This window comes from Anser anser (assembly GCF_964211835.1).
Source record: "Anser anser genome assembly, chromosome: 3".
Classification (NCBI taxonomy): domain Eukaryota; kingdom Metazoa; phylum Chordata; class Aves; order Anseriformes; family Anatidae; genus Anser; species Anser anser.
Window position 1 is genome coordinate 50,400,373 of NC_139722.1, and position 26,783 is coordinate 50,427,155.

The 26,783-nt window shown below is 42.1% G+C and overlaps 1 protein-coding gene across 1 annotated transcript in view; it reads right to left on the reverse strand.

Moving 5' to 3' along the window:
* Positions 1-9,101: 9,101 nt before the first annotated feature.
* Positions 9,102-26,783, reverse strand: part of CDK19 (cyclin dependent kinase 19) — a 127,600-nt gene continuing 109,918 nt past the window's right edge. Inside the window, exons 9-13 of the mRNA XM_083830433.1 lie at positions 25,659-25,731; positions 22,632-22,729; positions 21,007-21,085; positions 16,852-17,118; positions 9,102-13,250 (exon numbers count right to left, since the gene is read on the reverse strand). Coding sequence (XP_083686559.1) covers positions 13,119-13,250; positions 16,852-17,118; positions 21,007-21,085; positions 22,632-22,729; positions 25,659-25,731 — 649 coding nt within the window. The 3' untranslated portion in view covers positions 9,102-13,118. The remainder of the gene's footprint in view (positions 13,251-16,851; positions 17,119-21,006; positions 21,086-22,631; positions 22,730-25,658; positions 25,732-26,783) is intronic.

Genomic DNA, 26,783 nt, shown 5'->3' on the forward strand with positions numbered 1-26,783 from the left:
AGCCCCCGCTTGCTGCCTGGGGACCGCCCAGTGTCCTCTGCCACCATCGGGATGCTCCAAGCAGCTGCCCCAGCAGGAGGGGCAGGCACGGGCCCTCCTTTTGCAGCTCCCTCCCAAGCTCCAGCCATCCCGTGGGATTTGCCAGCAGATGGCAGGCAACCCCTGGCAGAGGTCCTGCTCACCGGGCTTGGCTACTGAGCTCCTCAGCCCCATCCAAACGGCAAAATGGTCTCCTTCCAGCTCTCCTGCCCCTTCCCCTGCAGGCCGGTGCCAGGCACCACACGCAGCTGACCACCTGGAGGTGAGGATGGGTGCAGTGAGGTTTGGTGGGAGCTGGCAGCACTGTGAGGAGCTGGGTGAGGAGCCAGTGCTCAGCTGAGCGTGCACAGAGGCGTTTGGTTTGAATGCCAGCAGCAAAAGAAGGGAGCCACACTCAGTCAGCCCAGCAAAGCACCTTCACTTCGAGATTTAAAAGGAAGAAAGAGCAGGCCAGGTACCAGCTGGTTAGAGATGTGATCTCTGACCCCACATGAGGTTATCCACTCTGATCAAACATCAACAGCAAATTCTTGTTTAGTCTCTGGAGTAAAAGGGGCCTGGCAGCAGAGATGCAGGGCCAGCACCAAGAAACAGGCCGATGCTGCACTCCAGATTTGGGGTCCTCGTACCAACTCACCTGGGTCCTGAGTACTGCTTTTTGGCCAGAATGCAGGCAAACAAAAACCACATTTACAAACCCCATCACAGGCCTGTGGAGGCTTGCCAACCAAAAATAAAAAAAAATAAATAAATAAAAATAAATAAAAATAAATAAAAATAAATAAAAATAAAAATTAAAATAAAATAAAATAAAATAAAATAAAATAAAATAAAATAAAATAAAATAAAATAAAATAAAATAAAATAAAATAAAAATGGGCAACTGCTGGGGCATATATTTTGTTGTATATTTTGCTTTCAAACCTCAAGAAGCTGTTTGCAAAAGCCAAATCAGACTGCAGCAGCTTTGCTCTGAAGCCAGCCAGTGAAGCCAGCACAAGCCTGCTCTCCAAAAGGCTCTGGGAAAGCAATTGGCTCTGACCCGTGCTAAAGCTGCTTGTGGTTTATGTGATAGAGAGCCCTTAGCCAAACTCCTGTCAAGAAACGTGAATTTCAACATCTGCATGGAGTTCTCTATCAAGAGGGAAACCCACAAGACAAAACCCCTAACTGATAAGCAGCGCTAGCTTCCTAAAGAGACACCCCGTGCTGGCAGGGCAGCAAAGCCCCGGCTCTCCCCAGCTCTGCAGGAGGATGTCCTGGTGCTTGCTCCGCCGCCATTTCGGGGGGCTGGTGGGCAGCAGCGCTTCGCTGCTCTCCCCGTGCTTCAGCTTGCAGGTGCTCTCGCCAGCTGCCACGAGGCAGCGCAGGTAGCTCGTATGTCTGTATCAAACAGGTCGGAACTGACTCATCCCTGCACGCTTTGTAATGGATAGCCCACATGTCTCCGGACAGGGGGTGGGAACCACGGGTCCGTGATGACCCCACCACCTCTGAGGTCCAGCAACCACACAGCAGGGAGAACGAGCGTGCTGATGCTCCAAGAGCCCGGGAGAGGACTCAAAGTGGGGATGCTGACGAGAGGACCTCACGCAAAGACCAGAAGCCAGGAGAAACTCCCGCAGCATGGCGCTTGCTCATTATTCAAGCCTAGGCAAGGTTGGTCCAGCCCGCTCCCACTGGGCCCGCTGGGCCTCACGCGCACACGTGGCTGCTGAAGCGTGCTCTGGTGACAACGCGGAGTGATTCAAAGGAAAGTAATGGGGCCGCTCCCACCTGCCCGTGCGAGAGTGAATCATGCGTGCTCGAACCCCAGCCAGATGCAAATCAGCAGATTGTAAACGAAATACACAGGAGCACCTCCTGGCGCCCGCCCCCGCCCCTCGCAGGCCGTCAGCCATCCCAGTGGGCTCTGGCAGGGCTGGTTCGTGTCCTCCCCATGCTTTTCCCATCAGCACCTGCAAAGCGAAGCCAAAAGCCTTGTCCCAAGGACTTCTCGGAAAGGCCCGGCTATCTTCTTGTGGAGTGGGAAGGTCATCGCAGTCGGTGCAGGTCTTCAGGTGTTTGTCCTTCCCAAAGCTCTGGGTCAGGCAGGCAGGTTTGCAGAGGGAAGAGGCCAAGGTGATGAAGCTGGGGCTGGTGGGGTGCTGAGGGCCCCTCCACATGGAGCATGAGAGGTGGCCATGCCCCTCCTCACCGTCAGAGGCCTCAGGTCACCCTGCAGCCCGGAGACCTTGCTTCACCACCCTGTGGCCTCCCCTCTGCCAGCGGCAGGACTGGGCCTCTGACTGAGGGCTTGTACAAACCTCCCGCTGTGAAATCAGGGCTGATCAGAGCCCTGCACCTTTGCAGGCTTTCTTCTGCCTGTTGCAACCATGGAACTCACATTTCTCTCAGCTCTTTCTGCTCGACTTGCAGGTCACAGAGATGCAATTCCTCAGTTAGACTCGTGTCTTCTGAGCAGCAGACCCATCTCATGGCAGATGATGCCTGCAGCACACAATGCTTCCATCTGCTGATGGTATAATATGCAAGAAAACTTGAAGACAAGAACACCAAGAGAGCTCAGGGCATGCATTAAAATGCACCATACCCTTAGACACCCTGACAAACAAACACCAGAGTTGTCAGCCAGCTCCCTGAGACCACCAGGACCCAGACAGCACTGGTGACAGGACAGCCCTTCTGGCAGCAAAAGCAAAGTGAAACAAAACACCCAAGGGCTCTCTGAATATACTCTGGTTTGGTGCATCTACCATTGCCTGCAAAATTGTATCCAAGAATGCAGGCTGCAGGGGGTCAGGAAAAGAAAGGGCTTGAGTAGGATTATACCAACAGGCCTGGGTGAAGTTGAGCCACAGTATGAAGTGAGGCATTTGGCCAAACACTGCATCCAGGAGCCAAAGCTTACAGCAGCCCTAGCAGGTGAGCAGAGCTGGAAGGAGAAGATGAGAGAGGCTGAGGCTTTTCCCAAATCCTTCCAAACCCAATGAACTCCCAGTTCCAGCATGAGTCTTCAGTGAGACAAACACAGCAAAATGAGGTCTGGATCTCGGACGCTGCAAAGAAACAGAAGGACATGCTTCAAAAAAACTCTTCCTAAAGTCCTACTGTCACCCAAGCATGGGACTTGTTGGACCTTCCTAGCAACATCAGCTGGCACATCGCTACTGGCCCCAATCCTTTTCACATTTTCAGCTGCTTGTTCTCTCCTTGGCAAAGGCGAGATTAACGATTGGACTTTGGAGAGTTCAGAGAGTTTGCCTGAAGAGTCAGAGTTTGCAAAGCGTCCAAGAAAACAGACCTGAACACCAGAGCCTCTCCCGCCCCAGCAGCGGCAGCACAGCAGCAGCAGCACCAGCCCCTCCCGGCTCACCTCAGGTACTTCTGGCACCTTTCCTGCGACTCCCACTCAGCACAACGCGTGTTGACAGGTTGCATAAGGTGGGCCCGTTGCTCCCGGGGATTGGATAATCATCTCCCTTTCCATCTCCACACGTGGGCCTCACAGTTGGAGCTGCCCCATGACAGCGCATTGCATTCGTGGCTGGAGCAGCAACCCCAAAGAGGACCTCTGTGCCACCCACACCGCTTTCCAGCCGTTCTCGGAGGACCAACTCACTCAATACTTTGCAAACACTGCAGCCCACAGCCGCATGACTCTTGCAGACAAGATGGTTTGGGCTCAGGACACCCGGGTCTCGGTCAGGTAACTGAGTTACCCAGCAGCAGCTACAGCGCTGGTCTGGCACCCCGCTGCAGGAAGCGCTCACGTTACGTGGTGGGGGACATCTGGCCTGGAGCATCCGAAGCTGCCGTGCGTCGTGTAAACCTGAAACCCATGATGAATGCTCAGCACGGTTATATTTAGTGTGCATAGCTCTTTTGGCTACGCAGGGTATCCTGTTTTGTCACTGCATTTTTGGGGAGCAGACTATTCCTTAACTCCATATTCGGATATGTGCATGAAAGGAACGAGACATAGGAAATTTGGTCTCTTTTTTTTTAACTCAAGAGAAGACTATCACAGTCAACATGGCTTTATTAGCCACATCGGCCTAAATAAACTTAGGACATTTCCTAATAACTTAAATAAGCATACTGCTGAAGTTCGCCTGTCTGGCAAGAGCCTGAAATCCAAAAGCACAAGTGTCTTTTGCTTTGACATCCACACATGGCATACCCAGAGACCATCCCCGATCCCACAGAAGTAGGGACCCTTCCCACTCTCTTGCCCTGTCCTCTCCACATTCATGTCACATCCCATGCACCAGAAGCTCAGGGCATACAAGGGCAAAACTGAATACCGCTGTGGTGCTCTTTGGATTTGATTTTCAAGGTAGTCTGTAGGCTACACAAAGCCATAGACCAGTGAATTGCTGCTGTCCCCACAGTACCATGCAAAACATCATGAAGGAGCTAGGTAGAATACAAATGGATTACCTCAGCTCTGACATACGAGAAGTTGCAGCGATAACACAGTCTTGGAATAGCACAACCACTGTGTATTAATAAAAGCATGACGCACTGCGACTGATATATGAGTTTGGCACATTAGGGGGGAAGAATATGCCTGCTTCTGATCTAGCTGGCGGGTCATTTCTTACATCTTCCAGCACACGCAGCCCACTGACAACTGTTTTATAAGATTTACATTAGCAAATCCTAGTCGAGCCTTTCTCCACAGACCGAATATATGTAAACGTTATCATGCAAGGCCGAGTTCTCAGAGATGAAAGCATGCGGCCAGTATGCAAACATGATACACGTCAGGATCTCAGATGACTCAAATACACTTAAGCAGCTCCAGTATCACTCTGGATGATAACAGAAGTTACTTCATCCCTGCTGCCTGGACCTGACTGTCTCAAAGTCACAGGGGACTTCCAGCTTTCACCCAGCAACAGCACTACGTAGAAGAAACTCTTCTTGTAAATCCCCGCTGGGACGTACCCACCAGGGCGTGTTAGTAGATGTCTCCATTGTTTCGTTACATGGGTAGGGATTTGTTTTCTGTGCTTGTGGGATACTGCAAGCTACAGAAAACACCCAACAATAATAAGAAAAACTCTTAAACAAAGGCTCTATTATTACCAGGGGGAGTATTTTGAAACCATAAACTATGCAAATATTCATGCATTTATGGGCTGGTAAGACCAAAGTCCATAAGCTTTTTGACATGAATGATTGAGTCGGTTTGCTTGCTGTGTGCAGAGAACTTAGTAAAGGTGACTCATTTATGTCAACTTACCTACGTACAGCTTCTACAGTTGTGATCCTATACTTGAGATAGACGATGCTCTTTAAAACTCAAAAGATTTCAAAGAACTGCAGTTATTACACAATGCCATAATATAACACTGCCTGCTTGGATCTCTGCTGTAACAAGAGAGGGCACCAGCAAGGGAGAAGCCCTGATCTCTTTTAGTTTCTCTTTGTTAATATTCAGAGTTTCAGTGCCAAAACCAAAGTATTGGAAACTGTCCTTCTTTCTTGTGTACCACTGCAAGAATGACTCATACAATTCAAATAGGTTGAAAACAGAAAATCACAATTTCACAAATGACTTGTTCTACATCATATTAGATAAAGGCAAGACCAAAACCAGATGTTTTTGTGCTGTACAGTCTAGCACTAATAACACGATCTGACGATCTACAGACATCTCCTAGCACTATCTATCAAACAGAGCTATAGGAGACTTGTGGTAAGACTTTGAGCCTTTTATTTCGTAGTTCTCTGGTTCACTTTTCAGCCAAGGAAGTAGGATTTCTTTAAAAATCAATTGCTCTTCCACAGACCTGTGAGACCTAAGTGCACAGGTTAAAGGTCAGTGTCCACTTGTGTAAATTGTCTACAAGGCTCCGAACTGACAGCCATGCCCCTGGCCAGGCCAAGCTTTCAGAGCAAGAGGTCACCTTGCCAGAGCTGGGCTGCGCCACGTTCCACAGATAACAGTGGGAAGTATTTTTAATGTATATGTTAAAAATACATTTTCAAATGTATTTAACAGTTCGTCATGTTCTGGAGAACTTCTGGCACCTAAACTTCATAGCATTATAACTTGTATGATGATAGCATTATAACTTATATGATCAAAAGGCCACCATATTGTCACTCCTTTGCTTTCTAACATCCCAAGAAATTCCTACAAGTGGAAGGAGGGAATTATCTTACCAAGCCACGCATCATTCAGCAGGACCTGGTCCATGATTAAAACTTTATTTGCTGAGGATAGCTATGAAGAATTCCTTTCTTCAGTGCTTTGCATGTTGGGTTTTTCATTATGTAAGACACTTTATTAGTCTTGTGAGAAAGAGAGTGCATAAAACGTGCTGGTCACCACACCACTGCTGGTTACCACACTACATCCAGGAATTGGTAAAAAAAAAAAAAAAAACACCTGCTTTCTTTGTTCCTCATTTTTAAAAATTGGTATTTTAAAAATAATGCAGATTCTCCTTTACTTATTTATTGTATTTTTAATAACCTTCACTGCTAGTATTAACAAAGCAAAATTCCATTCTGAAAACAGACTGGGACAGAGTTGGAGGTTCACATAGCTTCTTGCCAAACAGCATTAGAAGACCTTTTAGCTAAAGGAACATACTGCTGAATATTTCCTGTAGCTGTGTTCGCTGTATGCAACACGCCTGTATAGTTTACATGCTCCCAAATTCTCTACCCCCTTCAAGATACTTTGAAGAACATGCTACAAATTAATCACAGAAATGGCCTCTTACAGACCATGCAACACGCTTAGCAGTACAAAGCTGGAGAAACTTATCCTATAGTATTCCAATACAAGCACATTATATAAAAATTATTAGGCAGGTTGGCATTGCTTTCGGACTTTAAATCCTAATGGTTATATTTTTCAAAAACATCTACCGTGGATTATCTTGAATATCTGTTACATACAGCTGTGGTACTCACACTGCAATTTCAACAGCTCAGCTATAACCGCACACATATCTTTCATAACCTTGTTGGTGGTTTTAATCTACCTCAAACAATTATTGCTCTAGTAAGTATTTATTTGGCCAATGAAAAAATCGTTGTAGTCATCATGCAATAATATTTTTCTTTGTTCCTATAAAAATAACAAAATAAACCAAAGCTGTTTTTTTTCTTTATTTCTCTGAAGTCTTAAACAAGGACATGAAGTTCTCTGGAATGCAAAAGATGTATCCACCTGTTAAAAAACATTACAGGTAAAGCACTGAAATTTTTTGGCTACTGGAATGATGCTTGCTGAAGTTCCACGTTTGGCCAGATCAAACTGATAGTATTTGGCACCAATACGATGTTTTCTGTGTTCAAACAGCACGTGAAAATTGCTTCTCACACTACTACTGCATATTGACCTGCAGTAAAAAATGGGGCATTCCAGTGATCGTTATCTGTAATACAGAGTGCCTGCAAGCACTCGTCACGAAACTACTGCATTCGGACAAACTGACCCTTCCTGTCCCAGGGAGCTTAAAATGACCACGCAGAGAGGTGACGGACGGATAGAGACAGACTGGAGGGTACAATGAAACGCCGAGGCAGCATCCATTAACACGGTAGGTACGTACGACTCATAGCACACCAGTCGCTTAAAATACTAAACTTTCATAGATATCAAAGCTGAAGTGTTTCGATGAGGGATGTGTAAGATACCTAGCTGGGAGGGAATTTTTCAGAAGCTTACACGACAGGTCTCCAGGAGCACCGATTATGATGGGCCTGGATTAGACTGTAAATTGCACGACCACGCAGAAAAAGCAGCGAGAGATGCTGTAGAAGAATGAAGACTGGAGCACAGCCAACATAAGAGGCTTTAAGAAGGACATCCACATTGATGCACTGGCTGAGCACAACCTTACCAACAGACAGAAGGCAGAGGCAGAACTATGAGGAGTGCAGAGCTGGTGGTGCTCAGCTGTTCTGAGGCCAAAGCAGCAGCTCTTCATCCATGAGGCTAAACTCTGGGTTTGGACAGGAAACAGATTTGACAGCAGGATTGTACTCGAGTTGCAGATACCAGAATTGGGCTCTGATCCTTTAGTAGCCAAATTAGCACCAAAGACAATTGTAATCTGATTGCTTGGCATTCCAAAACACACCACTTTCCTTTCTTAAAATTACAGCTAATGAAACTTGCCATTCAGCTGATCGTTTAGCATTACGTATGAATCCTTCTGAGAATCCTGTGCCCTGTAAGTATGGCCTGAAATGCATTTACATCTTTCTAGGAGAAAGACATTAGAAGTATAAAAACAATCCTTGGAAATAGCATGTACAAATCACTCATGATTCCTCTGCTAGTATTATCCTTGTGCAAAAGGCTAATCCTGACCTTACCTTTGTGCAAAAGGCACGTAGGGAAGTGAATCCTCCTTAATGTCATCTGTAGTGCAAGTAAACCCCAACCATTCTTACCTGCATTAAGCATTATGGAGAGAACAGTGGGATTTTTGGAATAAGTTAACTGTCTGCGAAACAACAATTAGATGGGATAGAAATACACAGATAAGCAAAGCACACAAAAATCCACTTTGAAAAACACCAACGTGCTCTAGCTCCCGCTCTCTCCTTGTTGCCAGCTGAAATCCTTGAAATCCTCCAAGGTCCAGTGGGAGGAATAAGTAAGAGGACATTTAGGCTCAGCATGCAGTAACAAAGCGTTTCTTTCTATTCCATTTATTTATTTATTTTTCCTCCCAGAAGACAAATCTGTAGGATCGTCACGCTGGTAACAATGGATCTCAACAAGTGGCATCAGTGTGGCACACTGGAATACTTTTCAACAGAGGACAAAACCTAAAGAGAACCATTCCGTCCATTCTGTTTTCCATAAGGCTTCATTCTATTCTGATAGACGCATAACCATGAATATCCTCGTGGGCATTTTAAAAGCTATAATTTCAACTCTGAGGTTTTGCAAGCTTTGTTTTGTGTGGTGTATGCTATCATAAACATCCTGAATATAATTACAACTGCAATTTTGTGGGCTGTATTCTTCCCTCTTTGTAGCCCTAAGCCAATGTTTACAGAAACTTTTCAGCACGCTTATGTGATTTCAACTTTTTATTATTATTACAAATGTATATTATTTTATTAAAAAAATTCACACTGAAGCAAAGTCAATTCCATTTCATTACAACCAAGAATATAAAATAAATGCAATGAACTCATAGTTTAGTTTTAACAGTCATTTTGAGAGTGACATCAGGACAACTTAAAAGCAGTAAACTCTTAACTCTAGAATGAGAAAAGTATTTCGCTTTGTTGTTTTGCTAACCCATCGGCATGGGCATCGCTGAATGTGGCCACCATTGATCTGAAGCGGCAACGTTTTGTGGCAGCATGAGGCGCATACACAATAATTCCTAATGAAAACTACAAAAAATGAAAGATGCGTGCATGAAATTATTAGAAAAAAAATAACTGAGTAGAGACAGGCACACTTCCACAAATAGTAAACATGGGAAAATACAACTAGAACAATTTGAAAAGTATACTACCTTACATATATAAAAAGTTCTTTAAATTGCTGTTAAAAAGGACACGTTCTGTCCACATTTTGTGTAATACTTTTTAGTGTCTACACAAGACAAATTTTTAAAAAAATTAAATAGTATTAATTTACTACTAAATATTTAGGAGATAACAGTGCATTAAGGACTTCTTTTCATATAGTAATACACATCGCTCCTGTCTGGCGACATTTTTTTTTTTTTTAGAAGATTACGTATGGCCTTATGTACAATACATTTATTTAATCCTAAAACAATTCTTTGCTTAATGGTGTTAAAGTACCATTCCTGAAGATTACGAAGGGGAACTAAGCTTATTATGTTCATATAAAATATTATACATACGTGAACACTTGTAGCTTCCCGCCACCCCTCCCGCTAAGGATGCTCTTCCCTCCCCCTCCCCAGGTACAGTGTCACAGATACAGTGCAGGACTCGCAGCTTTCCTTTTATTTCTCCTTCACCGTGCAGTTCAGCGGCCTGCTCTGCCCCCCCTGCACACAAAAAGGAGCGCCCACCTCTGCTGGCGTCCCTCGCCTCTCCACACACCAGTGTGAAACACCGCCGTGGGGACAGAGCTTATGGGCAAAGGCAAAGCTGGGGGTACTAGCCAAACTGCACAGGCGGAAACTAATATAAAAGTGACGTGGTCCTGGCTTCCCATGACACACTACACAGTTCACTTCCTAAAACCTCAAGAAACTACCCCTGAAAAGCAAGGCTTCTTTCACAATGACTGCCATCACCCCAAAAATGCGCAGCAAGCTCACAAGAAAAGGCAAATTATTTCCCAACCAGAAGACAGAAAAGCTAGAGGAGCGTGCACAGCTTACACTTTCCAGCAGACGCCTTTGCGTTTGCTCACTCTCCTTTCAGTTGTTCCTTTGAAGGCAACAGGAGTCAGCTCAGCTCTGCATGCGTGCACGGAATCTAGAGGGGACTGGGCAGGGCCCATCTGTCTGGTCTAGCAGATGCAGAAACATCCGTTCGGCTTGGTCACAGGGCATGGCAGTTGCTCTAGAAGCTGGAAGCTCACTCAATTGAAGGACCTTACAGTGCTGGGAGGTTTCACACTACACACAGACTCATCTACACCATGATTTTGCCTTGTTGGCACCAGAGCCCAGCGTAACCACACAGTAACGTGTCTCCCCGCCACTACGCGAATGCTGATCGTCAGCCTCAGGTCACGGCAGGGAAAAGAAACGTCAGGAAGAGACAAAAGGATCTGGGGCAAACTGAAGGCTGAGAAGAACAGGAGGGGACAACAATTACTCTGCCACGGGTTAACTTCCAGAGATGTGAAATTCATTTCACAAATATATTTAAAAAAAAGATGCTTCATGGCATTGAGCAGATGTCCAATAGCTCACGGTACCTCACGCTAATGTCAGTAAGAGGTGGGACATTCGATTTACAGGAATAATGTAACCCCAGATTCACTGCAATGAAATAAACTATTAAAATCTGTCCTTCCAAACAGGTTACTGGGGTACATGTAGCATTTCAAGGGCTACACGTTAGAAGTATCCTCTGGGAGACCATTTTTCCCCGGAAAACAAATGTGATTATTTTTCTTTCAAATTGCTTCATTTCCTTTTCACCACCTTCTTACCTATTTGATGACAAAAGCAGGTTTTGGTCACTCTTCTAGAGAAGCTGGGTGTGGTCAAAACCACATGATGGTAGATATGTCCAAACTAAGCCAACAGCTCGCAAAAAAGCATGAGAACAGCATTTTCGATAGGGAAAGGGGCACTAAAGGTGACCAGGAGATCAAACCCAGTAGAATTAAGTTCCAGTCTAGCTGTGATAAAAAGCATTCTCCTGACAGCAAACAGATCCAACAGCATTTTGCTGGGTCTGATCACAACTGCAGTGTGAACGTGTGCAGGTATATACAGTATTTTCTTTTTTTTGTATGGGTACAGGACAGAGGAGAACATGGTATATATGATTGTAACATTGACTGTTTACATATAAACTCATCTCACTGTACCTCTTCTCTGAACACCAATTTTAGAAGCTCACAATGTTACATTGCTGGTAGCTTTCTAACCTCACTAATATTTTTTTCCAGGTTTTCTGCAACAAGAATCAGCCTTATTTCTGAAGGCTGAAGGAAAAACGAAGCTGTCCCAAATTATACGTTGTGTCTCTCCGAATAACTGTGGTTACAAAAGTTGGACAGTGATCCTCTGATTATGCTTCTGAACTCTGCTTAGTTACTGGGGATTTTCTGCCAGCTACCCATCCACTTACAGTCCTTAGGCACAATCAAAACATGTTTGCTCTAGGGAAAAAGAAACATTTCAGTGCAATCAAGCGCATCTGGTGTAACTAATCTGGGTTAATCACAGCAATGTGAGGGACATAGAGTATGCATCACAAACATGAAAAAGGAAGAATTTTTAACATGCTTCTCAAACTGCACAATAATTTCTCTTAATTATTAATTCTAACATAAAATGATTAAATGTATTTGTTTTTATAAGTCTTAGTATTTCTGTCACACTCAGGAATGTGAAAGAGAAGCTAAGTTTACAGAACTCTCGCATACATTAATCAGCTGCTTAACAGAAAAACAAGCCACCAACCACATTCCTACTGAAATTGGAGGGCAGTAAATACATTTTCCTGACTATTTTGGTGTCCAGCCTGGGAAGACATTCCATTCTTCTGTTCCAACAAATCCTGAAAGCATCTCCTTTTTCTGTGACTGTCATGGTCTCATTTAAAACAACGCTTAATTTAAAACCAGTCAGAGCACGATCACTGTGATTTCAAGAATTCAATGTGAATGAGTTAAGAAATATCAGCAATCTTCTGTTTGGTGTTCAGTCCAGTAGCAAGAAGCATATTTGTCGCTGCAAAGACTTGGGTTGTTTTTTTTCTTTTTCCTTTTTCTTTTTTTTCTTTTTCTTTTTTAATTTTTATTTTTTTTAAGACCTCGCCTGAAAACTAGACTAATAAAAACAGAATAGTAAAATACTCTGGAACAGTAAAATTTTGCTGTTCTTGACATCCATGAGCAAAACAGTAATATCCTGTGAAAATAACATAGTGCTTTAAAAAGGTGCAATATACCTGTATAGCTAAACTGGTTTGCCTAGTATAAAACTAACTATATACAAGCTTGAAAGCCTGGGAGTTCAAGATTTTAAAACTTTAAAATCCCATCAAAGAGATTGAAAAGACAGATTTATGGCAATCACTACAGCATAAGGAAGGTGCACCAGGAATCCTTCAAAATTCCAAAGGTTAAAGAAGTTAAGTGCTGGGTTCAGATCAGAAGGGTTCATTAGAGTAACCACAATGGAGCACATGCAAGGGAGGGAGGAAGGAAAACTTCACGAGAATCTCCTTTATGGCAATAAAGGGGCAGGAAAAAAAAAAAAGTCTTCAGTAAGTAAAGTTTTCCTTTTGCAATTGTGAATTTTAATTCTGCATCATAGTTTGTGTTTTTGGTTCTTCTCATCATTATGAACTTCATATTGCTGGAGTCTTCTGGCTTTTAGTCCGTTCTTTTTTTTGAGTGCAGTCTCTTAAGCCTCTCAGTACCTGTGAGACTGGTGAGATTGATGATACTGAGAGCTCTGCTGAGATGATGTGGAATAGCCCATTGTACTCTGGGACTGAGAAGATCCCTGAATGTTGCTTTGGTAACTCAGGCGTGAGCTGGAGTGCTGGAGAAAAAGAGAATGGGAACAGGGGAATGAAAACCAACCTGTTAGGACTATGCAGCGCAGGAAACTTTCAGCCTCTCTGAAGCTAATTAAAATTTGACTGTTGGAGAAACTAACTAAACAGTGTTACTGTTTGAAGTCCCATAAAATCTGATCTCTAATCAGGCTTAACACACCACAGAAAGTACACCACGTCACTGGCAGATATCTAGAAGTACAGCATGGACACACCTATTTCTGAAGGAAAAATACACACGACAAAACAGAGAAAAATGCACAAGACAAAAGAGAAAGCAGCTGTTTCTTAAACTTATGTCTATCATTATTGTAAGCACTATTAATGCAACAACGAACAACTACTAGTACCAAAAGCACCCTTTTCAAGATAGGCAATATTAAAACGTTACAGAGAAATAACTTACTCTGTTCCTTAGAAAAAGAAAACCACGACTTAAGAACTACTTAATTTATCTAACCAAGAAGATGTCCACTAAGATAAAATATTCTAATTTTAGGTGAGTCTTTCAACCTAGTGATGGGTGCATGTATGTTCAAATTTATATGTATGTGCTAAATGTTTTTTTCCCTCCACTCTTTGAGATATTAGCTCAGGGGACCTCAATCTCAGCAAGCAAAATTCATGGATCATTTGTGACCTCCAGCCTGCTTAATTTGCATGTTTATTACCATATCCATTCCTCGTCAAGAATTAATAATGACCTGCAAAATCACTTGTATGAAAAGTACTGCTCAATGGATAGGAGACTCTCTAGCAAGGTAAATCCCATCCCAATCCACAAGAAAGGAGCGTCTACAAAAAAGGTACTATTTAATCAGCAAACAATTTCTTTTCAACAAAGTTAACTGCAGGGTCAGGCATCCATTCAAAAAAGATTACTGTTCACTGTCTAGGGGATTGTTCTACCTGGCTATGTCCAAGAATCATCAGCAAGACTGGCAAACTATGATCATCATAGAAAGAATGTTAAAAAACTACATTCTGATTAAATATAAAAATTAGGAGTTACAGAAAACCTCTGGAGAAGTTCGAATTCTGAATGGAAATCCCACAGATAAAGCAGGTCCATAGTACAGCATTCTCCACAACTGCTCAGTGAAGGTAAGAGCCAAGTCAGTGGTCTCATCTACCCACCAGATCCCAACTAGGAGAGCTGTGAAAGCATCCTGGCAACTTCTCAGCTGGATGATGAAGAGTAAGAACCTAAAGTTCAGGCAATGTAAAAACTTCTGCCCTTTCTTTTCCTGTGTGTAGTTTTATACTCCTTAATTTCACATAAACTGGAGAACGGACTAAAACCTAAAAATAATTGCATTACTTTTTGTGTTCTGCCTAAATACAGGAATATGAAGGTTGCTTTCAAGGTGAAACACAACATTGCTGACTGTCCAATCTTGCAGACCACTGCTTCTCAATATGGTATCAATATAACCGATAGATTGTACTGAGTAACTTCACTTGTTTGCAAGGGTCAGTCTGGGAAATAACAGCTCTCCACGCTGGCTTTGGGAGAGATGTCTCCCAGTGGCACACATGCTCTTAACCAGATTTGCTTGAACTGCGTGATTAGATTGTTTACAGTGCTTACAAAATGGCTGAAACATGAAATTTGCCTCAAAATTCTGAAAGTTTTTACAACTTTTAACAGGAAAGAAAAAGAATTGTGATAAATACTATGACTTTATAGGAACTAGTTCTGGATGAAAAGCAGCAGCTTACTGTGATAAGCAAAAAACCTGAGGTCTCATAAGGAATGCTCAGTAAAATACAACAAAAATTCCTATTGTCATTTTTAAAAGGAACATCTATTGTTGATGGTGAACTACAAAAAAAATTCAAGTTAGATTTTAGATCACTGTCTAAATGAAAATCAAAGCAAAAGGATTCTTCTTCCTACTTCTGAGTATGATAAAATGGAGTAAAATTAATGCGGTAAGACTACAAGAACATATTAATTTGCCCGTGCTTATTTTTGTTCTGCAGAAGAGAATTCGCCTTTTTTTTTTAAACAAAGTCAGACTTGTACGAATTGCCGACATTCCTTTTTTGAACCGAAGACAGTCAGCTAGAATTTAAGGGCAGATAGCCAAATACAAGTGTAAAAAATGATAATCAGACCATACAATTTAGCAAGTGACGTAAAGGGAACATACAGATCGTTATTTTGATGCCTGTGCTGTTAAAGCTTAGAAGGAAGGACCATAGGGGGTAAAAAAGAGTCTATCTATCTCAAAAAATGGAATTTAGACAGCTAAAAACTTGTGAGAAGCCTGCCGACATTTCAGAGAGCTCTGTAAGGATTCTATAATGGACATCATCAAACGCAGCACACCAGTCCTCAAAATACAGACCAAAACAGGCCAGCCATAAATACTGTGTAGTCAGACAGCTGTAGTGATCTGTCCAGACCTCAAGGCTGTCTGGAAGTTTTCAAAACAAAAAATAAAACAACTAAAAACCCAACCTTGTTGTCTTTACCCTTAAGTTGCCCTCAATGCCTTCATGATCACTTGTAATTAAGAGTAAAACAGAAATGAGAGAAAAATGTCTGGCACTGAGAAAACAATTGTGTGTGGAGGAGGTCTGGATGGGTAAGTCAAAGCAATTCCAGAGCTGTTTTTTTTTTTAAAATTCATCTGCTTATTTAAGTTTAAACTAGCCTGAACAGCATTCTCCAAGGTTGTGTCCTCTTGAAGCAGAGAGAATCCCTAACATCTGTCAAAATATACTTTTACTAGCTACCTTTCTATTATTCTACTTTCAACTTATTACTGTTCTAGTGAGCATATATTCACAAGTATTGAAGAGCATGGTTAAATCAACACTTTGTACATTTAGTGCAAGTCACTTTTTCAGTGGAAAATATTTTAGTAAGCATAGACAAGTATGCAAGTCGAAAAAAACCTCAGTGATACTGCTTTTACTAAAGAATGTTACTGCACTGGAAAACATGAAATCCATTCAATGGTCACATTAGAAATAATGCATGTTTATGCCCTGCTTCAGCATGAATCATACTGATGAACCAAAACATCATTCCTGTGCTAACATGCATTTTCTCTTTAACTTTAGAATTAGATTTAACAAAATATTAGAATAAACTACAGAATTATTCCATATGTTTGATGATATGAGGTAGAATGAAGCAGAAATCAAATGGAAAAGCCTGGCTCTAATTTTGCTTTCACACAGGATTTAATTTTGCCAAGAGCCAAGTATTCTGAGCTTGATCTAATGCAGCATTTACACTCATGAAATAGTTCCACTGGTTTCAGTATGACTACTTTCGAAGAAACTTAAGCACACATTTAAGTGCTTTCCTGGAGTGGACTAGTCCTCAACCCTTTACAAGGTGCAGCAAATATAACTCATATTCTATTGAAAATTACTCACCATAGCACAAAACCTTTTTACTGCCCTAATAGGCTTTAAGCCTGCATTTTTATCTAATGTATCAGAGCATGCCTGCTCAGGTTACAAGAAAAAAAAATCATTAAAACACAATTCATTCTTGCAGCGGGGAAGGGAGAAAATGACATTTTGGGTCTACGTTATCGGAAGCGGCAAAAACTCGAGAGGTACCTGATAATCTGAAGGCATGACAGGCCCGCCTGAGTTAGCGCCTGAAGGCCCTATGCGTGGTTTCTTGTTTGGAGGCACCTGGTTGAGGCTGGAGTCCTGGCTGTGCTGGAGTCCTGCGCCCGCGCCCCCGGCGCCCGCGCCCGCGCCCCCGGCCGTCCCGTTGGTTTGGGTGCTGTTTTGCTGCTGCTGCTGCGGCGGCTGCGGCGCGGCCTGCGGCTGCTGCTGAGGTGCTGTTTGCTGCTGATGTTGGTTCTGCTGCTGCTGATTCTAGGGGGGAAGAAGAGACACCACGCCGTTATTTCCTCCATGACCGTGGTGGGGTCACCAAGCCGGGCGGCGCCGTGCCGATGGGGCAGGCCCAGCTGCTCACCGGCAAAGCACAGCAAGGCTTTCACGCCTCAGATGGGGGTATTCCGCTTGTGGTTCACCTTTATTTTTTGTTGTGGTTTTGTTCCGTGAACAAAGCAAGCTTGACTAAAACTGGAATGAGAGTCTGGTGATTTCTGCAGCTAGCCAAGCACTCAGCCCTGAATAACAGAGAGGAGGGTGGAAGGAGCTATTTATAAAGCAGTAATCACCTAATGAGCTGAATCAAAAAACCCCAAAATTTCACTAGTGCTCAGTGGCAGATGTGGTGAACCACAGTAAATTATTGTAAGTGCTTCAACAGCCCCATTCACCCAGAATCAAAACCACTTTTCCAATTTTCACAGATGACACAATAATGCAATAATGCAAATAATCCGAAGGAGGCTGGCAGCGGTATTGCCAGAAAGGTAAGCAAACCGAGACTGGAGAAATTACATAATTTCTTCCAGGTTGCGAGGAAATTTTGTGGCAGAACCAGCGTAGTGTCATACCCCTTTTGCTCTCCAGTGTTTTTAAAAGCACCTTGGAAAAAGCGGTACACTGGGAATGCAGTCCAGCGTGGTGCCTAGGTAGGGGGTCATAAAATCTTATTGAAGTTGCAGAAAGTGAAAATCGACCCGAGAGAACCAGCTGACAACAAAAGAGGAGGCCACAGATGAAAGAAGAATCTGCTAAGAACAAGTGAAAAACAGCAAAGGAAGAGAAGCCAGCGAGTTAAGATGATACAGTGGCCTAACAGGAAGAGAGACAAGAGAAAGGTGTCACAGAAGGGAGAAAAAAGTTAAGAAAGGAATCATAGGAGCAAATGACACCGTACTCAGAGGGCTTCCGAGGGCTATGGACAGAAAAGAGCATTAGAAAACCAGCAGAGTGCATCTCTGCCCTCCACGATCAGACACTTAGAAGGAAACCCACCCATTTGCCTGCTTGCAAGCACCAGGGAGGGCTCCTCCACAGAGCAAGTAAGAGAAGAGCAAAGAAAAGCAATTTTGCTGCAAATGTGAGATACGTACCTTGCTCATCGTGAAAAACCCTACAGTTTTCATGGCTTGAATTAAAAAGCCTTACAGTTAAGTAACACCCCCCAGACAGACAGACATACACTATACTGCCTGGTAATATGGAACATTTCAGGACAGTCTTTTCCACAGAATATCTGCTTACGAAATTTTCAAAGCTTTGGTATGGCAGCCTTTCATCAAAACCTCACATTATCACTTTCTCGGAAATCACGACAATCAATTGCCACTAGCACAAAATTGATGCTCTCCATCACGAGAAGGCATTTTGTTACCTCAGACAAATGACAAACATCTGTAACTGCGACATTCACCACCACAGTTTCCCAAGGTACATTCAAATCAAATTTGCCATGATATATTTATTGAAGATTACAAAGAAGCCTTGCATCTCCAAGAACTTAGAGATGTCTTGTATTTCCATTCCACGTTTAGCAAGAACAGGAATATATCCTACCATGAGTAGTCCTCAAATCCCATCCCAGTTGGATTCTGCTTCCAGGGGGATTTAAACTCTTAAAAGTTTACATCACGCTAGCTTGTCATAAACTTTGTTAAGAAGCAATTTATCTTTTAAATCATGGTTTGGGCTTCACTTATACAAACAAGCACCAATAACTAAGGCAGTGTTTGTGCTACATTCTGAGATTTGTGTTTTCATAGGGATGGTGGGATGCGAGTGAGATGGTTGCTACTGTGAGAGCTGAAAAACTGCAGTTTTGTTAACTGTAAAAAAAATACAGCAGGAACTCTCACAATTAAGCACCACGGTTCGTCATGGGTCTAATGTTTGGCACTTTGGACATGAGCACAAAGTTTACCTGACTAGCTTGCTCTTCTGTGCAGCTACCACTTCTACTGCCTTGGTAGAGACTGAGATCTGCTCTATTGCATTCTGGCTGTTGCCTAACTGCACCACTTCAACACACGGACACAGCTCACAACTGCAAAAATACCCACAGGTCGGTTTATTTCACGTTGGTTCTTAAATAAACACTATACAAGGTCTAAAGTTAGCAACATATGACCATGTGCCATCTCTTGGACATGTCACCAAAATTAAATTCCGATCCTGACAGAATTTTAATGAGGGAAGAATCCTTTAATTTTGTTTTACAAACACTCAGCTTAGCTTTGCTGACTAACAATTAGCCACGTTGAAGAAAGGATGCTTATGTTAAAGATTATTCAATTAAGATGTGAGTTCCAAATAAACAAACAGAATTCCTCCATATTTCCTAAGGCTATACAAGGGCTTTTGTTTTAAAAAAAGATCAGAAACTAACTCTATCATAAATAAATAAGTCCTTCCACTTGCAACATCATCAGAAAGAAACAAAGCATGGAACAGATCCAGTTTTCAGGATATTCTTTACCTTCGCGTTTTCTACACTGTGAGAACAGATTCAATGAGTAATGCTTAACTTAAATTACCTACACGGTCTGAAAAAATTTTATTTGGAGTGTGCATAAATACGTGACTGTCCCCAGCGATCTCAAAGATTGTTTATATAATGGCTGTTTTAAATATAAACATTCCATTGTTTTTTCTTCCCAATACTCCCATGGAAAAGACAGATATTTACTTTTAAATACACTGCCTAAACAAAAGCCAGAGTAATTTTAATTCATAAGGCTTGTTCTTATTTTTAAAGTTGTGCGAGTTAGAGCTACACCAGTAACTAAATCACAGTCAAATCAGTATCACGACTTTGACTGTATTTTTGCTTAGGTCTTTCAGTTTCCTCTTTTTGAATAACTATCTGGACAAAAAAATCCAGGACATTACCACTTGTTCTCAGTACAGAAGAATCCGCAATTTCTGTTCTGAAAACAAAATCTGCTGTCTGAAATGCATCACAATAGGCACACTTTTAAACTCAGCTAGTTTCTCATGCTACAAAGAAAATCTGAAAAGAGAAGCATGTAGTCAAAAAGTTTCTCAAAACAGTAACAGTCCTCTAGCAGCCCTCAGATAATTACAGTTTATGGTTGTTTTCTTCACATTTTGCTAGCTATACGTTACAATTGGTGCCTCATTGTACACTCTTAAGAAAAAATACCAAGCTGGTTCATCACACACTATAGCAGTATTGTTCAGCCTTCACACTATAATGGGACAACCACTGCTGTCACGTAGCATGGCTGAACTCAGATAAGTTGCAAACACACCAAAACTTACTACGCACACAAACAAGCTCTTGCTCGTGTCTAAGGGACTATGGGAAAGAGGGTATTCAGAGTGGATTGTCACTACAGAACAGTTCATGCTCCTTAAAACTCTTTTGTCTGAGGGCCCTTAAAACACGATCAGGAAACGGCGTGCAGATGGATGAAATGTTCTGATGTAGTGCCAGAAGCAGGCTGCCACTATTTATTTGAGACCCTGACAACCATCTCCTTTCAAATGGCTGGATGCATGCCATTCATACAATGGAAATGCCATTCTTTTCCCGTGATCACAGTGTATTTTCATTGTGCAGGAGGAGGTAGGCAAGGTCCTCCTGGAATGATGGCAGCTGAAAGCAGGCAACTGCTGACAGAACTCAGCCAGTTCATTCCCTGCAGGTCAGGGCAAACGGCTGGTGATACCACCCAAGACACCCCGAAGTCATCTGATACTTTTAATCTCACTGGAAAGTGGTTTTAAGACAGACTTGCCTGGAAAACACACTTTTGCTTAACTGTTCACATTTATTAGTTTTCATTTGGTAACGCCATAACTCTTCCTTACTGCACACTTAAAAAAAAAAAAAGTTTATTATACCTTATCCCCTTTCTCTTCAGGTTCATCTTCATTAAGGAATTCTCGTTTAGGATACGGAATCTGACAGCCAGCAAATACACTGGAACACAGTAAACACACAATAAATACATATGACAAAATACATATGACGTACGTTTACTTAATGCTATATTAAAAATACAGATATAACACAATTTAATTTATTTCATGATTCCTGTTTCCACAAGCGAGTGGCACTGAACACCCAAGCAGCAGATACCAGCAGCTAGATGCTGATCATAATGTCTTATCTCTTTGCTGTTGGCACGAGACCATCATTTAGAAATCATGGCATGGTTGAACATGCCCAAATGCCACAGCAACCACTTGTTGATTCCGATGGCAAAATACAGCGTCACAGCAGCCAGATGTTCCACAACACCTGGTTGGAGCATGCACGGCTCACTGAATAAAGAGCCTGATCCAATGAGAGTTATTGCCTTGTAAGCCCCTACTCGACTTACAACAATCTTAAATATATTTGCCAATCACAACTACTGAGTTATGTTCAATTAGCTTCTCAGGTCTTGTGTAGAGGGAAAAGACAGCTTTTAAATTCGCCTGGCTAATAGGATTTGGAACATTCCTTTATGTTTATGGCAGATACTTTATCATAATGTTATCCTGTAATCCCTGCGGAGCTATAGGCCTATGTACAACTGCATAATGTAAATGCTACGTAGAAAATTACTGGTAGATGCTGACCAGTATCAATTTCTTATACTTCTGTGCCAGCATTCAGAATTGCCGAAGGCATTTAGAATATGATACAATCAACGTGGCATATTTTTTTGAAGTGATCCAACAGTGCCTAATCCAGGTGCTAAGTAGTGTTTTGACTTATCTAATCAGAGGAAAAAAAAATGAAGGAAGAAAAAACTAGTTTCAGCTCAACTTCATTTGCGCTCCAGCGACTGTTCCCTCCTTTCAGTGTTTGTTCCCTGCTCGCTGAGGAAGCAGTGAAAGCAAAGGTGGAAGTCTCTGTGCATCCAGCTCCTACAGATCATAATCCTTCTGAAAACTGGGAAGAGAAACTAGAAGGGGAAAGTCTGCCAGTAGCAACTGCATCTATCATTTGAACGTGTCATGACAGTAAAATATACAGATACACAAAATCTGTACTCTCAAGCCCCTTGAACAAGGAACCTGTGGGACTTGTGGTAGTCATTGATCCCTTTTCTCTCCTCACACTGTTATGACCCGACACAAAAGGGCATGGGAACAGGCTGTAGATCGGAGAACAGTCCTAGTCCTAGGGAGAGAGGCAATGAAACGAAGTAACAGAGAGCAGGGCTCTGTGAGGTAGAACAGAACAGGGCACAGATGAATTCTCTAAGTACTGTCATAATACTGCCACTGGCTTTGATAGCACATTCAGAATTACAACACCAGTGCGACAGAGCGTTGTTGCCCATGACCGCTCAGTTCTGGCACCAGTAGATAAACACACTGCAGCTCTACACTGTTTCTACTGAGCATGCCTGAGCTTCTGCATCTTGTGGACACAGGTGGGCACCTGTGAATTCTTCAGCTGTCATCTCATGACAGGGACTGGCATTTAGCAGAAAGTAGACCTTCCTGAAAAGCACAGAAGAGGGAATACATACTCTGATGTAGGCAGAGGATCCTCTTGGAAGTAAGGGTCCTGCAAAGCCTGCTCTGAGGTAATTCTCTTTGTAGGGTCCATAGTAAGAAGTTTCTGAAGCTGTAAACAACATTACAAATAGCAAAAAGCTTATCAAACTATCACTTTTCAAACATACAACTTATACAAACGTTAAATTATCTGCGGCTTTTCCAGACAAGCCTAAATTAACATTTCTTGTTAAGTACCCAAGAACTAGAATGCATATTCCCAAGAGCCACAAAATGCTGTGGCTGTGAATGGCTCTTACGTAAGAAACGGCTAAGTGTAGCAGGCGGTATTAATTGCTAAGGCCAAACCACTGTCCTAAAGTAACATTAAATTCAGCTATTACAGGTTCATAAAGCATAATTTCTAAATAACTGTGCTGTGACACACACATAACTTTTATACTGTTCTACAGCACTGACACAACAGGAAAAGCGTGTCAGAAGAGACTGAATATGACCAGACTCTCCTTATCACTTTCAGCCATAAACAATAAATCTTCACCTCTCTAACCAGCAAAATTTCAGAGTCAGAGCGCACAGGTCCCAGTCCTACTCTAATTGGTTTTGAGATGCGAAAGAGGAGGAACATACCCTTCCTAGTAACCTTTTTTCCTTACTAGGCAATAACAAATTTATTAGCTAGAATGCTGCTGAATGCAGCAGGCTATAAAAGAGGATTATAATATATTAGTAGTATTAAACAGGAATTATAGGGATAACATGCCCTTTCTAGTCATTTATCACATTCTGATAAACTCACTGTGGGAAATTTGGGTGCTCAGATTATATTGCACGGTGTCATGCTCTCACATAAGTCTCTCTTAATACAAGTTAACAGTGAAAATAAAATTCCTTCTGTAAATGGCATTGTAGTTCAAACTATCTTTGATGCCTCCAACAAAAATACTCAGGAAATCCAGCAAAAGAAAATGACATATTTCACCCTCATCAAAGGCTGCCTCCAAATATGTTTTGTATTCTTTTTCATTTAAGGACAGTGTTATTGTACCACAGCAGAGAATCTAAAGATATCCAGAACCTTTTAGAGGTCTGCTCACAATCTTAATCATTCCCCTCTAACCCAGAGGATATAACGAGTTTGTCCATTCCAGGTGATGCTACACACGACATCACTCTAAGGGAGACACCCTGCCTATCAATGATACCACTCCGAAACAGCTTTCTTCGTCTGGTTTTCTGTAGCTTCTGTTGCTTCTAAGAAAATGAATTTTAAAAAAAGTCTGGATGCAATTTGTTTTCAGGTAAGCAACTGCTAATACGATATAGAGAGCCCGTGAGACTCGACTTCATCAGTGTCTCGTACCTCTCAGCAGCTCTCAAGCTCACTGATTGTCAGACTCTGGCTGGCCTGACATGATAGCTATAAATACAATGCTGGTAACTTTTCCAGAGCAGCAAGAACACATGCATCTCCCTGGACAGAAAACATTCTCCCTTTCACGTGGACATGAACATTCAATGTCAGTCAGCAGAGTGGCACAGTATCTGCCTCTTTGTCAAGGGTCATTTGCTACCCTGAACTGGTCTACTTGGTACCATATTCACCAGTTCTGTACGTGCCACACATTCTGTAAATACTAGTGCAAAGTCTTGCCCAATGAAGCAGATGTCTTATAGGTCATCTTGCAAGGTGCAGGTTACCTCAAGAAATAACATTACTGTCTTTGATGTGAACAAGGAGTTTCAGGGAGTCTGCTTCAGAAGCAGGTGCATTTCTAATCTCTCTATTTGGAGGACTAATGCACACCTTATCTCCAAACTCCGCTGGTTTGAGAATCTTTCACAAGATAAGGCAGCTACTGAGGCCCTTTGCTATAGAATGGTTAAGGCAATTTAGGTACGTGGACCTCCTCAGTGCAGAAATGAGTTATCAAGAAAGTTGTCCGTGCTCCTGAGCACTCATGCAGAGCCCTGGGAGGCTCACTTATTTGAGACCAGCCTCCACCTCTGTGGTCAATGACTAAACTATACCTCTATCCCTATTCATCCCTGATTATTAATAGTGAAAAAAATTTGACTACAGAAAACCTACCTTGCTAAGTGAACTAAGTCTTCTTTGTGATGTTCAGAAAGAACACTGAGACCTTAGGAAATCTCAGTTCTCATGCTCACAATTATACAGCAGAACACATAGGTAGACACCTACCTGTTTAATCACCCTGTAATAACCCTGCCTCTCTACTTCTCCATCATGAAAAGCTTATTTGCTTTTGTAATATATTTTTGACACCCTTTGGTAAGTTTTTATTCTTTAGAGATTTAGTTAATATATGCCCCTGGAAAAGCAGCCTACCCACCCCAGATGATTCAACTTGGCATTCACAGCCTTGATGAATTAGCCATAAAATCTGTCAGCAGCCCATTTCCTTCTTTGCCCTTCCACAAAAGCAGGCTTTCTGGTGGCTTTCACCTTTAGTAGGAAAGCAGGGAAATTCAGGGGCTTATTAATGACGTCTGTTATAACTGTAGTCTCTTCAGTTAGACTTCTCCTCCAGATCATTCTAATTCTAGCCCAGAAAGCTGAGTTTAAGAAATTCTAATTATTTTTTCTTGAAGTCTCACACTTCTTATGTGAATGCCTCCCTTCACAAAAAAAAAATAAAATTCTTTAAGATGTTCCCGAACATGCATTTTTATTTTCCTTTCCTCTTCCCTGTATTTCACAGAAGTCTTGAACTCTTGGGAGCTCTTTAGCTCTCTGAAACCATGTGGGACCGAGGGTTTGCTGAGGCGGGGTATACAAATGCCTTGCAGATCATAAGTACATGAAAGCTTCAGATCTGGAGTACAAGCAGTTTAAACACACCCTCAGCATGAATGTGAATGAAGAAAACGTATCTTAAAACTAGCCAGTTGGTGATAAATAGCTTTGTTTTTTATCAGTGTTCAGTAGAATGAGGTAATAGAACAGACACAGACATTAACATTAGAAATGCATTTCACTCCTGTGATCACAGTGATTTTCAATTAGTACCTACCAAAAGAAAAACTTTGCTGTCAGGCTTGACTTTGTGTTTCTCCATGTATTTTATGAGGCTACTATTGGCATATCTGAAAAATATTGTTAAACAAAGACATTTCTGAAATAATATAGCATTAAGAATATGGGAGTATACCAAGTGACCACAAAACCACCAGCCTTTAATACGTGAACTGTAAAAAGAACTACTATCAGAAAATACGTCAGATACTTATCAAGCAGTTGACACTATGTATGCTTTTCACTAATAGCATTAGTATCAACTGTGTGCAGATTATTTCCATAGAACATGCAACTTTTTATAGCGTATGGATAAGCTGTTGACATTGGCATATGACAGTGAAACTCAACTTGAAGTTCACACTTGTTTTCCAAAGCAACTCCACCACAGAACATGTACAGCAGTTTCTAACAGTTAAGCTATTGTTTCCAGTTGAGATTTGGCAGAGAAGTTAACCTTTCTGTCTCCTCAACCTGCAGCAAACCACAGTCCTTATAGTTTCCAAGCTCGAAAACGCCCCAACTATATATGACCTGTGCCTGGCCTTGAATCTGCAAATCCAGAGGTTAAGTACAGCCATTTTCAAAAGAAAGAAGCCTTGTGCACAGATAGCTTCACATCTTGTCTAAAGCCAGCATAATGAATCCATGGCAGAGCTGGAAACAGAACCCAAAACTCCCAAATCCCTGTCCCTTGCATTACAGCAGAAGTCTATGTTGCTCCTTACACCCTCTGATCTATCACCACCCACTACTGACTAATTTAGCCAAAGCCCCTGGCAACACTAAAAGAAGGAAATTCTCAGATCCCGGATAGGCTTTACATCACAACCTACTGAACGCATGACCTTCGTACAGAAACTTCTGCCACTACGTTACTGTCTCCAGATCTACGCTGGACAAAAGGACCAAGAGGTGCTTCCCTCTTCCTTCTCACACAAAATGAATGAAGTTACCTTGAACATCTAATGCAACTGGTTAAATCAACTTTGTCTGTCTGTGCCTGCCGTAAATCAAATTGCACTTGAAATGATCCCTTCTAGAGAAATAAGGAGGCAACTCAGCTGATGCTTTTAACAAGTTCCTGAGGGAGAGAACACCATTCAAGCAAAACACCTGATTC